At 46.1% G+C, this 16545-nt stretch overlaps 1 protein-coding gene across 1 annotated transcript in view; it reads right to left on the minus strand.

Moving 5' to 3' along the window:
- The window catches only part of NHS (NHS actin remodeling regulator), a 242722-nt gene that overhangs the window by 15829 nt on the left and 210348 nt on the right, over positions 1–16545 (minus strand). The window contains exons 2-3 of the mRNA XM_032180566.1: positions 7907–8059; positions 5774–5907 (exon numbers count right to left, since the gene is read on the minus strand). Coding sequence (XP_032036457.1) covers positions 5774–5907; positions 7907–8059 — 287 coding nt within the window. The remainder of the gene's footprint in view (positions 1–5773; positions 5908–7906; positions 8060–16545) is intronic.

Raw genomic sequence — 16545 nt, forward strand, 5'->3', positions numbered from 1 at the left:
GTACCTAACTCGGGATGAGGCGACTCACCCCTGAACACCCTATATGCCCCGAACGCTCACCCCATAGATTTTAAGAGGAGCCTAGCATTACTTGTTACTAAGCCAGGACCCATGAATCATCCTTTTAGCTAATGAGAACCCTAAACCCCATCAGAGCAGTGACACAGAAGCAATTTGGCTATCACGAACTTGCCAGCCTGGCAATTTATGAAACCACCCCATTTATTGTCCCAGAACTGGGATCAGGAGGAGGAAATGAGTGGGTCAGCAACAGTACAAACTCACCACTTAATCCCCACTTCTGTTCTACATCCTCCAAAGCTCTGAGGTGCCACTTTGAGATGCCTACTGTTTAGGATCTTCAAGACACGAGGGAAGACTAGCGCAAGAAGCATCGTGTGCACCAGGTCGTGTATCTAGCCTGCCTGCCTTACAGCCATAGTGTTACAGGAGATACTTGGATTTTAAAGAGCACAGGACATGGTGAGCACTGTGCAACAGTGAGGCAAAAAAACATAGCACCAGGAATAAAGAGCTTACTTCTGTTCAGAGAATTAAAGCTGTTCAGAGAATGCTATAGCCTTGTCAAGAGCCATACACATTTATCCTCAGCGTGTTTGTCTAATGGAGTCACAGCTGAGTTGATCCTTTCCCCATGCCCTCAGCACTGGTTTGACCGTGTGGGCGGCGTGCTGTCTCCCAGGAAATGTCGGTGGCCGAGTCACAACCCCTGCAGCAGCAACGAAGCCGGGGCGAGGGCAGGAGGTGGCTGGCAGCACGGCTCTGCTCCCCAGCGGGTTATCTCTTACTCCTGCTGCCTGTAAGCTACAGCCAACGACAAGCACAAGGGATCAATATTGTTTACGACTTCGGGCCTCTATAGCACTGGGTGGTAGACACTGCCTTCTCAGGATGACCTTATGAGTAAAGTGGGCAGCGCATTAGCGTGTAGCTTCAGCACCAGCAAGCTTTGTATACGGTCCGTTCCCAGCAGCAAAGGGAACATATGCAAGATGCTTTCAAGCTAAGTGAGTTCATAAATCACACGTACTCATTATGAGTGCATCCCAACCTGACATTTGAAGGCAATCATTCACGTACTGGAAAGGTAACACGCAGAGCAAACGAGAACTGGTGTTTTGTCCTACGTTTGCGTGAGCCTGCTCCTGACTCCCGTGGCCCTGGGTGAAAGCTCCCTCCCACCCTCTCCTCCTCTGCCTGTAAAATGAAGAGCCTGCTGCTTCATTAACTCACGGGAGCTCAAGGAAATGGTATGGATTTGCATGCTGGAAAAATTAAAGGTCTGGTAAAGGGAGAAAAAATACTAATAAAAGGTTAGCAGCTTTCCAGTGTTTTCAGAGCACAGCTGACTCCTTAATCAGAAATTAACATTCGTACCCATACAGCATCTTTCTTATGCAGTCAGCTGACTCTGAAAATAGGAATACTTCTGGTTGCTATTTCTGCTGCAAAGCACAGCCCTGCTCACCTGCTGCTCTCAATATTTATATTTCCGTATGTTTCATTCTCCTCAAATTTTTGTTTTATCTGCTTGTGGGTGTTTTATTTTATTTTGGAGCATCGCAAATGTGATCTGCTCAAGTACTGACAGTCCTTTAATGATTAATGTACTGTTCAATGTTTTGACAAGGTAAAGATGGGCTTTCTGACAGAAGTCATAGCACACATGGCATTCCAGCAGATGAAGGTGCAAACAATAATCCCACGATACAGGGTGGTAGGTATTACGCTCAGTGCACAAATAGTGCTGTACAAGTTCATTCTGATGAATAATGTTAGCTGGCTTTCATTTTAACAGCTACAGGCAGGATTTGGACACAGAAAGCCCAACTCCTGCCTAGCCCTTAACTCTTTTTTTTTTTTTTTTATTGAGGCTTCGTAGAGCTTCAGCACAAAATTGTGTAAAACTTAGGTGTGCGCAGTGCAAAGCACCCCAAGGCAGACCACAGGGAGTATTTTTGAAATGGCAGAGGCATAGAATAAATTACCTGATCCATTATTTTCTTTTAATATTTGTTCTAGCTGAGGTCTCAGGGAGAGGCAAAGCCTGACTGGAAAACAACCTCCTGCTTTCTGTCCCTTAGATTTCTGCTCAGGTTGTAATTATGAGCAAACTGACACTGCACCCTGTGCAACCATGAGTGTGGATTTCCAAATATTATGGGTTCCTTGCTCAATCTCCCTTATTTTATTATATCAGCTGTGCCATGAGGGGCTTGAGAAATTGTGGTCCCATGACACCTGCACTCTGCACTTGAACACTGAGATTTTGAAGCCTCACAGGGGGCACTTAGTAAAAACAGAAAGAAAAAAACGTGGAGAATATGAAAGAGAAGTCTGAAATGCAGCTGGAATGACACAGCATCTTCACACTCAGCAGAGCTACAGGCAGGGTTGTCATGGGAACATGTGTAAAGAATATTTCCCTCATTTTCCCAAGTCTGCACCTTCCTTGTACTTTCCTCAGATCATTTTTTGTTTTCTTCATTGGCAAAAATGCCTGAATGAATGATGCTTATAAATTTGTTTGGTTGTGTAGGTCCATTGTGTAGAGAAAGACTAACCATGCTAGAGTTTTTCAGCTTGAAAAATGAATGTCTGGGATGTATATGAAGTGAAACCATGTCTGCAAAAATGGGGGGAGGGGAGAAGGCATGGAGAAAGTGAACAGGAAGACAGTGCTCACCATTTCTCACACTCTAAAAACTAGAAGGGATGCGATAAAATTATGAGGCAACAGGACTGAAACAAACAAAAGATATATTTTCATATGGAAGATATATTTTCATACGGATTGTTAAAGTCATTGTCATAAAATGCTGTTGAGGGCAAAGGTGTAAATTTGCTAAAAAGGGGGATTAAATGAGTCTCAAAATCAATGCGGGCTTGTTCCTTAGTGTGTGTTATTCTGTATTGGATCTCTAGCTCTGGAACTCTGTAATTCATTTCTGCATGAAACTGGAAGAATAAATCATGGGACAATAAATGGCATAAATCATGCCCTGTCCTTATACACTTTCCTGAAGGATCCCATTCTGGCCTCTGGGCTAAGTGGACAAATCAGGGCAGCTCCTGTAACAAGAGTAGGCTATAATGAAGCTAACTTCACACATATCTTGTCAGGGACACAAAAGATCCTAAGACACAAAAGATCCCAGGACACAGCTGCTTCTTGTTCTCTGCTGCTCCATGACAACGTGATCTTGTGATGGAACAGTTCGAAATGGCCTTCCAGACCCATTTTCACTGGCATCAGTCACTTTGGACTGTAATTCATTTGGTCTTCCTTGGAATTTATGGGACTTTGGCACCTTCCTCCTTGCAAAAACAGCCGGCCATGCTTAAAAGTGAATCTAGCTGTTGAGGTTGATATTCTCTAGCTTTTCTAAACAATATGTAAGATCTTTGGGAAAGCTCCTGGTTGGTAGCAATAAAAATAGCAGCCAAAATGTAGGAATCTGGAGGCCTCAGCTGGTCTCAGACAGGTGATCTGTTTTATGGTAGCTTTCACTACGGATAATTCTCACAGCTTTCACAGTGGTCACTTATTTCAGTGCCTCAATGCACGTGTTTAACATAGATGCCCAATTTGGAAAAGTCAATCCTGTAACTTAAAGATTTCCCAGCTTCTCGCTGAACACTTTCCTAATTTCTAGGAAACTCGGAAAAGGGCTTCTATTGTCATTTAATATCGCTTTCACCATGCACCTTTCCCATGCACCACAACATCCGAATTCAGAATAGACTGCTGTGCCATGAATAAAAACTCTTGTGGGACTTAACATCTTTAGCTCATCAATGAACAGATGATACAATCGACTGGCATCAGGTATCAAACAATTCCAGCCACCCCTGAAGCATGTATGCACCTGCAGATGTCAAAAAGCTTATGTCAAAAAAGGTGAGCTAGCCAATAACAGCACTCTCAACTATCTCTTGTAATGATATCATTAAGTCAAGAAGGCTGGCACAGTATCAATTAGTTATTCATTGCTGCGGTATCTTGTAAAAATCTCTGATTAGCCTTCTCCCAGACGGAGCACTCATGTGCTGTTTCATCTTGCCTTATTCTCTCGATTTATGGTTGCCCCGTGGTCAAGGAGTTCCCTAAGAAATGGGTCAAGGCACTTTGAAGTACCCTGGCCTTGGAGTATTTGCACATCCCAAAGCAGAGCATTTCCAGATGCCTTGAAATCCATAGGACTGCAACCTCCAAGCTGCTCTCGTTTGCTTCTCCTCAGGGGACCGCTGATCCTGGTCAGCCTCCAAAAAAAGCCCCAGCATGGGTGGGCACAAAACTTAATATTTTCCTTCTTGAAAAGAAAAAGGTGGACTTGCTGATAAAGCCAAAACATCTGCATTCAGCATGACTTAATTTTACCATCTAATGCAGGACTCAGAGGGTTGCTCACTATTTATTATTATTTTGTGTTACACAGATGGAAGTAATGTCTAAAACGCCCTGGTTCCAAGCACAGCAAAGATTCAGGCCTTTCAACACTGAGTATGCAATTTCATAAGATATGACTCGTTCCCCATCTGATACTAACTAAGAGAGCTTTATGTTCAGTATATTGTCCAAACTATTATCCGTAACTAGTTCTGATTTGTAATGCAGGGTCACCTCTCCTTTACCTTTCAGTGACCCCATAACAGCATTAGCTTCGATGATAACTTAGAGAGAAGAAGAAGGCAAGCCTGTTTCTCCTTTCTGTCTTCCTTTTCTGTGCTGTCCCTTAACATCAGAGTATCTCCTTTCAGTTGATTCACAAGGCCTGCAAATCTAGCCAGTTCAAAGCCTGCAGCGATGGTGATGCTCTCCTTGAAATTATCCAGATAAGCAGCCAAAAAGCCAGAATGGTCAACCTAATCAAAACCTCGTCATGCATTTTGTGCTCACAAACGAGAAACAAAACTCTTTCTGTGGACTGAAGTTTAAGTTCCTGAGCAGGTGCTTTACAGTGTGACTCATTTACCATTGCAGCAGTTCTATATGGTTAATGTAATGGATTGGGGTGAATGGATTCGGAATTTTAAGTTCAGGAGGTGACAATTCAATAGCTATACATTTATAATGTGCTCGTGGCTGCAGTATCTCTGAAGATGCCAATGTCCCTGTGTTTGCACATGCCCAAATATCCCTACACTGAGGGCTGGCAGTGAGCATGTACATCACAAGTCAAACCCCAGCTGGACCAGTGGTGTTTCAGTTGGTTTTAGGAATGCAGTAGCTCTTGGCCCAAAGCAGAATTTAGCCAATCTGGCTAAACTCTGGTACTATGGTCCTACGTGAGTGAAAACTGCAGCTCCTGATAGCTGGAGACGTGCTGCTGAGCCTCTCTGCACCCGTGCAAGCCTCCAGTCAGTGCTCAAAGCCCTTGAGCTCTTGGCTCCTGGCAATGATAATTCAGGGCTGAAATTACAGCACTTACTGAAATTACAGGAGCGTCCTGGAAGTGCTGCCCAAAGCAGGAGCGGGGAATGTGAAGGACTGTGGAGAAGTATACGAAGAAGTGTGTACGTGTGCTGGCCAGGGGTGAAAAATAAGAGGTTTCAAAGTGAAAACTTCCACCTTGAGGCTGGCTGCTGGAAGCTGCTACCTGAGCTGTGTTACTGATGAGATGCCAAGAGGAGTTGTGTTGTCCTTGCATGTGCTTGGGGGGGGCACTTGTGACACAGTGTCACACCTGGGGTCCCACAATGCTAACGATGTGTTCACGTGGGATGCTTGTAGCACGCAGGAGAGACTTACTGATAGGAAGTGCCGGTCCTTTATCGCTTGCCTCTTCTGAGAGCAGACTGCAGGAAAGGGAGGAAAGGGGGGAGCCACCACAGAGATGGGCCCTGGGGCTTTTTGCTCTCTGTTATCACCTCGGCTTCGATGTTCTGTTTTGGAGGAGAATAAAGAGGACATGAGTCTTTCAGAGCATTAAAAACATAGAAATGTCTCTACTAGTGGTGCAACAGAGCTACAAATAGGATGTGGACTCTAAAACTGAAGTTCTTCCACTGAACACTACTGATGATCCTTACTGACACTGAACAGGAGAAGCACTTTCAGGACTCCCAGGCCTTGGAAAAGCAATGCATGTAAAATGTACCCCAGCACGTGTACTGAAGCTGAATTCACCCCACATGGTACTTACTCCAAGGGACAAAGGAGCTAACTTGTAAGTGCCTGGGACACAGCACCTGATTCTCAGTGGGAACCTGCAGCTCCTGTTGCCTTAGAAAGTCAAGATGAATGAACACCTGCATTCTACCCCTATAAAATATACTCTTATGAGGGAAACACAGTCTCAGGTAGGACTTCCTTCCATTCCTTGATATTGTGGAGGTCCTTACTGCAGCTGCTCTATGCCCCAGCATGGAGGAACCCATCCTGGCAAAATTCCCATTGCTCTTCTCCTGACCCAGAGGAGTCTTCCTTCACCATGGGCTCACAATACCCAGCCCTCTTCCAGCATCACTCCCAAGTCTGAAATTTTCCATGTGAATGGGGTAATGCTGGTGGATTTCCCATCTCTAATTTTAGGTGAGAGTTGGGTAATTATTGTTTGCTCAGTGTTGCTGGAAGGGGATGATGGATTCACCTAATGCACAGAGCTATGGTCTAGCCGACCACGTTTGTTAGCATGGATAGCTGTTTCCTGATCTAATGTTTAGTTTGAATTACCCCTGGTTAAATAGAGAGATAATTAAGAAATTATTATACAAGAAATGGGAGAGAGACAATAAACATGTTTAGGGCAAATTTCAGATTACAATTTCACTTCAATATGCACAGTTATTTAGAGAATAAAAATATCAGGATATGACACGCTGCCTGCTGAACCTGCACCGCTGCCCTTAAACACGGAGGATGGGAAATTGCCTAGAGGGAGCCGTGCTGCTTGAAAGCGATGAGGCATTTCTGCCAGCTGCCTTCCCCACCGGTGTCAGGATTTGAGCTGCCCACCAGATGGCAGGCAGAGACCAGCCTGGCGCTGGGACGGCTGCAAAGCGGAGCTGCTGAGAAGAGAAAAGCCAACTTCTGCTCTACTTGAGCACGACCGTGACTGCGATCCTGCCTTATTGCTCTTTGCAGTGCTGTGAGGAGATCCTGCACCCACAGTGTGGGCCTGAGATAAACTCTGCTGAGAGGTTCACATGTGGGAATTGACAGGAATGTTTCATCCGTCCAACAGATGCTCCCCAGATCCGAGTAATTTTTATTATAACCCAATAACAACAATAAATGGGCAAGGCAATGATAGCTGCTGGTGCAAAACACTTTCAACACACGAGGCTTCAGTGGTTTCACTTAGTAAATTCCCTGTATGGCAGGGATCCCTCTCTCTCTCTCTGCAGGCTCTCAGATGCCACCTAAGAAGGACACAGGTCTCCTCGAGGCTCCATATCCTGTTTATGACCCCAGGCGGGCAGCTTAGCTTCTGTGGAGCTTATTAGCTTCTCTCTAATACCACTGGGCTACAGGTTTAACCTCTGAGAAGTTAAATCTTATCTATCCTGGAGCCGAGGCATTGTTTAACGTGTGTTTAGCATTGAGAGGGAGAGATGTGGCCTTATTAAAACACTCAGTACCTCCATCCTTTTGGGGTCAGTGCATCAATTTGCCCATACTCACAATTCAGACATATCAATTTAATAGAAAAACACGTAAAACCAGAATGTAAAACAAACGTGTAAAAAGTCCACCCCAGATCTCCTCCAGTAACCATAAATAAGTCGTAGAGGGCACACGCCTCCTGCGCTGCCAGAACTTCTTCTTCACCCCTATTTCTCAGCCTGAGCCCCTAATTCCCCAGGGAGAGCAGTGCCCACAGCCCCGTGGCAGTGCCCAAAACTCCCCAGCGCTGCCTGGCGGGGACGTGCCAGCACCTACCTCTGCGCAGGGCTCGCAGGTGCTGCTTGGCGTGGTGGTGCAGCTCCTCCACGCACGGTGGTCTGGTGGAGGGGAGGAAAATGTTTCTTTGCTGATGCCAAGGTGCCCGGTAATAGACGCTCAGTTTGCTCTCTGCATCCAGGTTGGAGACAGCTGTAGAAAAAACAAAGAGAAGCCCAGGTGAGACTTGGAGCATCTCGTGTGTTGGTGTAGCTGAAAAGGAAAGGCTCCCGCTTGGAACAGCAGTGCTGTTACTATAGCTTTCCTCCCACCAAGTTACAACCACCGTTATCTTCACCGTGTTGCTGTATGACATTATGCTACTTAGCATTTAGATAACGCCTTTTTGCCAGATCACAGACCTCCAGTAAAGGAGGCAGGCAGGTGCAAGCATACATATTGTCTGTGTTAAACGTGTGGACTAACGGGCTGATAATTTTATAGGCAACAAAATGAAAATGCAAAGAAACTAAGCGACATTCCCATGGTGAGAATGGTTGAACAACGGCAGCGAGAGGACCGGATCCCACATTTACCCACCCTCCTTCCCAACACAGTGTAGCTCTTCCACTACATCACGTTACACACGGCTGAGTCCTGACACAGGTTGCTGGCTCGCTGCCTCCCAGCCCGTACTGACTGAGATTAACTGCCCATCCTGCTGAGCACCTCTAGCTGTCACCTCTCAGAAAAGGTTCCCGTGATGGACACGGGCTTCTGAGGGACAGAAAAACCTCAGTTCCCCTACAGAAGAAAAACAAAGGCTGCCTCTGAAAGTTGCAAGAAAAGTTTCAGGTCCAAGAGACCTTGTCTTGTAAGGCCAAGGAGCTTTGCTTACAGGGCACCGCAGTGGGAGGAAGGATGGTGGAGGGATCTACGGGGGGTTCCCAGCCCAGCCAAGGAGCTTCAATCTCCTTGGGTAAGAGCCCTCTTCCAGCAGTCTATAATCGTGATATGACTCTGTGCACCAGCCCCTTCTCCAGCTACCTCATTGCCCACTTGTATGACACATATTTTCACAGAATCAAAGAATCATCTAGGTTGGAAGAGACCGCCCAGATCACTGAGTCCAACCTCTGACCTAACACTAACAAGTCCTCCACTAAACCATATCACTGAGCTCTACATCTAAATGTCTTGTGTCAGGGCCCTCCCCTTACACTGTTTCTACAGTTCCTGGCAAAAGCAGCCCCCATTGCATGGCCCTCGGCATGCCACAACAAAAAAAGAAGGGACGTGCCCTGAGTGGGAGGCCAAGGGGCACCAGCAGCACGTCCACATCAGTACCTCTGGTGGGGATGCTTTCTGGTTTTGTTGCTTTCATTAATGCAAAACAGCATTTACTCAGACTGAAGGCATGCCAGTATTTTGCATGGAGAAAGAAAGAGGAAATGCTAAAATCTAGAGTAGGAGAAGGATGGAGCACAGAAGGGGAGAAACCCAGGAACCTTGCCACGTGCAGGATATTGACAGACTTTATAGGTTTCTTTGATGAGAAAGAAAACAGCTTGCTAAACTTTGTGGTGCCATGATGAAGATGGTGCCTTACGAGGGTGATAGACCTGCTGAAGTTCAGGTTCTAAAGGCTTCAACACCACTGACCCCAACCCAAACTTGGAGCCCAGCAGGCAGCCTCTCTTTGCTTTGCAGTTTATTTTTGCAGATGGGTTATTACTCAATTTCCATCATATTTGCACTGCCATTCCATGCAACTGGTTGTGCTGTCGGTGCAATGAATTGCAGCAAGGTGAGACAAAAATGCGTAAGGGGATGGTGGGAGTGGGTAGTGGCTGTAGGATACCCCTTGAGGGTAAGCAAGCACAACTTCTATTTTACAGACAAGGCACCAAGACACAAAGGGACTTGGCCCGATCCCATTCTAGCAGCTGCATCGCCTCCTGGGGAAGCTCATCTCAGGACAAGAGCTGGTGAGAGACAGCAATGGTACCCCACCCGTTCCTCCTGCCGCTCAGGATATGTGATATTCATGATCGCAGATTGCACCCTGGGGGCTAATGAAAAGGCAGGCACAAGCAGTTCCTTCCTGCTCCCAGAAACAGCCTGTCTAGACTGCAGCCCTAGTAGTTGTCTGTGACAGAGCTAAATAAGTGAGCGGAAAGTTTTACCTGCTTATGAGCTGTTCAGACATTTCATTAGAGTAGAATAGATTTCACTGCAATATTTAACTTGTAGAAAGCTCCTCTGGCTTTGGCAGCAGCGCTTTACAAGTAAGATGAGTAGGAGTTGGATTAACATACTTTGTGTGAGACTTAAAAATGAAACCAAGCTAACACAATCCCGCCCCGCACTCGCTGCGGTAGACACACGCTGCTATCACAGATAAAGCAGCACGACCTCTTGGCCATCCAACAAGCCTCCAAGAGCAAGCAAACCTGGCAGAGCTGTGAAAAATACTGTACCAGAAGGAAAATAACAAGGAAACCCGTTGCTTATCTTGAAAGGATAGGGCACTGAGCAGCTGACAGCACCCTGTAGTAAGGTCCCAGTTACTGCACACCCCTGTTACTGCACATCTGTGCATCCTCTTTTCCTGCAGGAACTCGGATTCACTGTGCCAGGGAATGTGCCCTACTGACACCAAGAAGGCAGAAATATTACACAACACGCACTGAACCAGACAGCCCTTTAAAATATTGAAAAGCTGGAGTGGATTTTCTAGGCGCTCCAGAACAGAAACGAAAAGAGCTGCCGAAAAAGCTGTGAGGGGGTGAATGTCCTCTGCCTGCGGGGCACGGGGAGAAGCTCAGAGGGAGGGAGAATCACTGGGCAGGGCGGAGGACAATGCTGGCCCAGGGACAAAGAAGCATAAACCCGCCTCGAATGCCATCAGGCTGGATGCTGGAAGACACATCCCAGCCCCAGAGCAGCGACGCTCTGGAACCATGTCCCGGAAAGGGGCAGGAGAAGGAAAAAGCCCTCTGGTAAGTGACGGAGGAGGATCAGAAGACGTGACTGCCTGTCAAAAGAGGGGCCAGCATCTAGTTCACCCTCACGGACTGTTACCTGGCCTGTGATCCTTGCAAGGGCATCCAGACTGATTTTTGGGTGCAGGCCCTGGGAGCTGGGCACTGGGGGCTGAAGCCACCAGGACTGCGAGCTTCCAGGCCACTGAACATCTCACTCTGGGCACAAAGCTGTATCTCCTGCCTCCACTAAAACAACGAAAGCCAGCCCCGTGACAGCACAATTCAGCAGTCAAAGACCACTGGGCTGAGATGCAGAGGACCTCTTCCATCAAAGCTTCACCACATGCTTCTGCTGAGAGCCTGGGTTAATTGGTAAGACTCCCCATGCCTCCGTTGTGTAAAATGGGGGCAAGGTATCTCTTTTGGCCAGCGCTTCCTTTCACTGGGTGATTTACACTGCAGACTGTTTTAACAAGGCCTTGCTCGTGTGTGCCTCCAGCCCCTGAGCATCATCATCATACGCATAGTAAATAAAGCAGCACAGAAACTGTAAAGCCACGGTCTTTAAATTATTAATGGCTGGACAACAAAGTGAATGAGAAAAGAATCCTGCATAGATGTAGGAAAAGCATTCCAGGCATCAGATACAGATTGTTAATATATTGTTAGCGTGCACTTCGATCAGTTTAGAACATACAAGTGAATCATATAAACTATCATGTTCATTTCATTCCCAAGCTGAAGTAATTGTTTTTTGTCTTGTGGGATGACAAAACGACAAGAGACCATTTAAATGGATTCTCCATTACATTTTGTGGATCCATTAACGTTGGCTGGTTTCCTGACAACCAATGTCAAACAGACGTATACTAATGGCTGCTCTCCTGAGAAGACTTTTGAGGGTTCCCAAATAGCTGTTTTATCAAAGCTGATCATATTTATCATTCACAGACCCTTCTTGTCGTCACGTCCTCTCGTTCACTCTCTCTCCTCCTTTAACAAAGCAAAAAAGGATCCTGCCATAGCAGAGGTACATGTAGATGCTTGAAGGTTGCGCGGCTTTAGTGCACTCAAGCGTGGTTGTTCTAATAATAACACCACAAAGGCCAAGCAAGAAAGATTTCTGCTCTATTTACTTGATAGGTCCAGGGGTTTCCCCCCCCAGCTCCGTCTGCTTCTCTAGACGCTCACCTCCCCCCTCAGCTCCTTCTGTTTCGTGACTTTCTGTTATATTTTTCTGTATTATAGCTGCCATTAGGCGTCAGGGGGAAAAAATGATGATGTCTTATGCTTCCTGGTTCAAAGCAAAAACACAATTTGGTGTGGGGTGTGAAAAAGTGCAGAGCCTGGAGGGGATTTTAGCGGTGAGTGAGGACGGAGCCTACGTGCTCAGGGACAGATCCCCCAGAGCTACCACACTGCCAGCTCCTGCACGAGCAAAGCCAAACCTGTGGCTGCCATATCCTTGTTAAAGCACCTTGGTTCCAAAAGGCAAAACCATGATCTCTTCCACACAGGCTGCACAGGTGAGCTACCATCTGCCAAGTTTGTGTGCGAAGCATCACAAGAAAATGAATTCTGACCGACACCGGTTCACCTCAAATACCAGATAATCCGGCAACACATCCAACTCCATCATGCATATTAGTGCATAAATGTTTCATTGAGGCAAGTGCTGAGTCTGATGTGAGTTTTATTTATAGCCCTGCATGTCTCGAATGTATGCTTCCCCTAAGCACTTGTGTCTCTGCTGTAAAATCTAGGGGGCTTAAGCCTACACGGCTGGTAAAAATCTACAGTCACTACCCTGCTGTACATGTCCCACATTTTGTGCAGTATCAGCAAGATCAGCACTTTCAAGGAAGCTCCTTATGGGGCTGCTGCTCCCAGGGATGGTACAGGGGGTGTCTGGGCCTACCCAGTGCGGACAGATGCCTGGGGGGACACAGCCTGGAGCTCCTCCAAGGTGGGACAAGCTGCTTTCTACAGTTGTACTTGCTGCCAGCTGTGTGTGTACCCAAACACTTCCCCCTATTTGCCAACTCAGACCAATGCCAACAGCATTTCCCTGTCCTCCTGTCCCTGGGCCTGCTGGTGTGTGGTCCAGCTGCCCCAGGACACCAGAGAGCCGAGGCAGGTAGCACTTAGGCCTTGGCAGGGCTTTGTAAGCATGCTTCTGACAGGAGACAAGAGATGCCCAACTCTCACTGAAACAGAAAACTGTGTGCCAAAATCCCTGTCTCCTTTTCCTCACCGCTCCTGTGTGTCTTTGGGGTTTGTTCAGTGACAGGATGGGATCCCCCTATCCTCAGTCACGTCTTTTTTCCTGCTTTCCTGGTGTGCCCACAGCCATGGGCTGACTGACACCCATTTTGGATGGTCTGCTCCTGGGTTACTTCTCACTGGGGTCCCACAGTGGAAAACATGGTTTGCAACGGCCTTATGCATCACTAGGCCTTATTATTGCTCTTTCTGAGAATTTTGTGCCCTGTGCGTCTCCAGCTCAGGATGGGTGTAAGGAGCAAATGCCAGCAGCACCAGCCCTGAGACATGAAGGGGGCAGCTGGCCTGGACGTGGAGCCTGGACCACCACATCTACACCACCACCAGCACTCACGCATGGACATCAAAGCTGGCATGGCTGCACCTACACAGGTTGCAACCACCCTCTGGAAAAGCAGGAGGGGAGACACAACAACACAAGTTCAGCCCTTAGCTACATGACAAGAACACAGTTATTATTCTGTTCTATGCTCATGGATGGACAATTTGCAAATTTTTCAAACTCAGGCAAAATGCAGAACTCTACTGAGAGCAGAAGCTGTTGAGAAAGACAGCGATCTTATGCTCTTTGTATTGTTTTACTTCTTGCCAATACAGTGAAACGTTGCATGTTTCAACCACAGTTTCTTAGTGCATCCCTGTGACACTTCTCTGCCTCCTATTACGCGACACATATGGAAATAACAGCTATTCAGGAGAAAAAAATGGACAAGTGGACAAAACACCATCCGTAATCAGCGTTCACTTATCCGGAAAGATGAAAATATTGGAAAGCATACAATTTAGATGTCATTTTCACGTGAAGATCCTTGAATTTCGCATTTACCTGGTATCCAGTTAACTGGCACAAAACCAGACACAATTCAAGAGGGTTGGGAAGCCTGTGATTCTTATACACGTAAGAAGATTATGCTGTTAAGCAATATGCACTTATGTGAAGAGTGCCACATGCTAATCCCATTCTTGGCTTTGCTGCTTTCAGTCACTGCTGGCGGTGTTTGAACATATTTTTAACTGCTTTCCCTAACTCTGTCAAATAAGTTACAGTGGCCAGATTGGGACTTGTTATTTCAAAGTATTTCAAAGCTGTCACTGCAGGATAGACGGTAACCTCACAGAAATGCACAGCATTTTATATGTTTAACGCTTCATTCCTGCAAAGCTTCTCTTGCCAGTGATTTCTTCCTCTCATTTTACTCCCATTCTCCAGCCTATGTTTTGCACTGCCTCCATGAGTGGATGGGAAAGAAATATCTTCGTGCTCTCAGCTACAAAATACCGGCAAATGTAGTCACAGACAGAAGGTTTCTGTTGGGGTTTCATTAATGGAGCTGCCCTTCTCACCCATGAACCAGACTGGAGAGATGAATGGCATTTTTATTCTAGGTGCACATGTCTAGTTATTATACACCTCTATGAATATGTGCAATTGTGCGTACACCCCCACTCCTATCACACCAAGCTCTGCAGTGAAGAAATACTCCTGGGCACACTGCCCGTCTAATACATGGTGACAGCGAGCACTGGAGGGAGTGCAACACACTTATCTATTAATAAACATCTGAAATGCTCAATAATGTATGCGTAGCCATGGTGTTTCTACTGTCCTTGTTCTGCCATTGATAGCAGGAAGCCCATCAGGGCAAGCAGGTTAGTAAGTGAGAAGCAAAACTACTAACATGGTCCAGCTCTATCCCTGGAACAGCTAAATACTTACGACTAGACAAAAGGTTTTTCAGCTGTGCACTTGTATGCATTAAAGTAAACATTTAATTCAATTCTACTTCTTCAGAGACTGCGACCCAGCTGGGAAGTGACTCACACCCCAGCTCAGTGGTTCAACCAAAGAGTGGGAGTGATACCACAGGCAGCACTGGTGTTGCCTGCAGGGCAGGCAGACAACACCTGAGTCCTGCCTGGCAAACTGAAAGCTAATGTTAGGTCAGCTGCTCTTCAGGATGAGTCCGCATTCATTTCCATTTGCTACCATGCTCCACGAGGAAAAAAAAAAAAAAAAAAAAGCCAATCAGACAGTAAAATAGCAAAGGGATAAACAGTGTTAATAAAAATATCACCCAAATCCAACTAGTTTAAGGCTACTGGACCCAAAGATAGGGATGGCACGTTAGTTCTAGGGATGATATGACATCAGACACATGTACATATATACATGCGTGTTTATGTTGTGGCACGTAACTGAAATCAATGTCTCAAGACGCCCTTCAATCTCACATTCTTAATTAGCTGAAAGCACTTCTCTCAATCTGACGTGCTTTCAGCACTCATCAACACAACTTTCTTCACAAGTTGACCCCTCACATTACTCCCACTCTCGATGACATGCAGCAAGATAAAGCCTCTTGTCTCCAGCAGTGCGGTGCATGGTCTCTATAATGCACTCAGTAAGCAGACTTCTATACATCCTTTGCAATTCTCTCTCACTGCTCTGCTATTTTTCTCCTGTACTGACTCATCCCAAATCACTATTAAGCTTGCCCTAGTTGCTCCAACAGGTCACCATCATGCTTTCCCTTTTAAAACACAGAAGTGTGGTGTTCACTGTGATGTTGCTCTCAGATCTGTCACCTTGATTTCATATGCCAGCACTCAAGAACAAAGCTTTACAAAATTCATTTACTATGCTACCTGCCTTGGTTAATGTTTACCTTCAAGATCTTGTGAAAAAAAAAAAAAACATCCTCATGTTCTCCAGCAGCCCATTTCTTCATGAACTATTCTATCTATTCTATACATACTTTTGTCATAGGTCAGTGTTTCTGCAGTAGTTTTAATGCATCTTGCCTATTCTCCTACACAAAACATTCGATTCCTCTGCATATTTCTCCGAATATTTATACTTAAAGTGGGCCAGTGGGCCTTTTGCATCCATGCCAAGGATTCTCTTTTCAAGACCAGAGGCCTGAACATCATAGCACCTACATGTATTTCCACATCATCATCCACAACACGAAGAACCTATGCTGCTGTAAAACCCCAGGAGCCTTGAAAAGTCACGGAAGATGACACTCAACAAAGAAGATACTGTGTTTGGCATGTTGGAAGATAAGATTCAGATGACTTATTCCAAGTACAGCAAACATATTTCCATTTTCCTTGAAATCTTTATAATCTGCAGCCTTCCATCAAAGCTGTAAGAGCAAGTCTCCATCAATCTCCGTGCCTTCCCCGTTCAGCTCTCAGGAGTGTCGTTCAGCAGCAGCTGCACCAACGGTGCAGTGATACACACGCCTGTCTCATAGACAGCAGATTGAGGGCATCGACTTATTCTGCACAGGGCATCAGATGGCCATGAGCAGGTGACAGCATTTTTGTTTACTACTGACCTGTGCTTCGTTCAAGATGATAACCTGTAAGAAATAAAGCCCGGTAGCCCCACTGCTTAATCTTATTAGTCCCTGATGTGGCTTC

Source organism: Aythya fuligula, chromosome 1 (genome assembly GCF_009819795.1).
Source record: "Aythya fuligula isolate bAytFul2 chromosome 1, bAytFul2.pri, whole genome shotgun sequence".
Lineage (NCBI taxonomy): Eukaryota > Metazoa > Chordata > Aves > Anseriformes > Anatidae > Aythya > Aythya fuligula.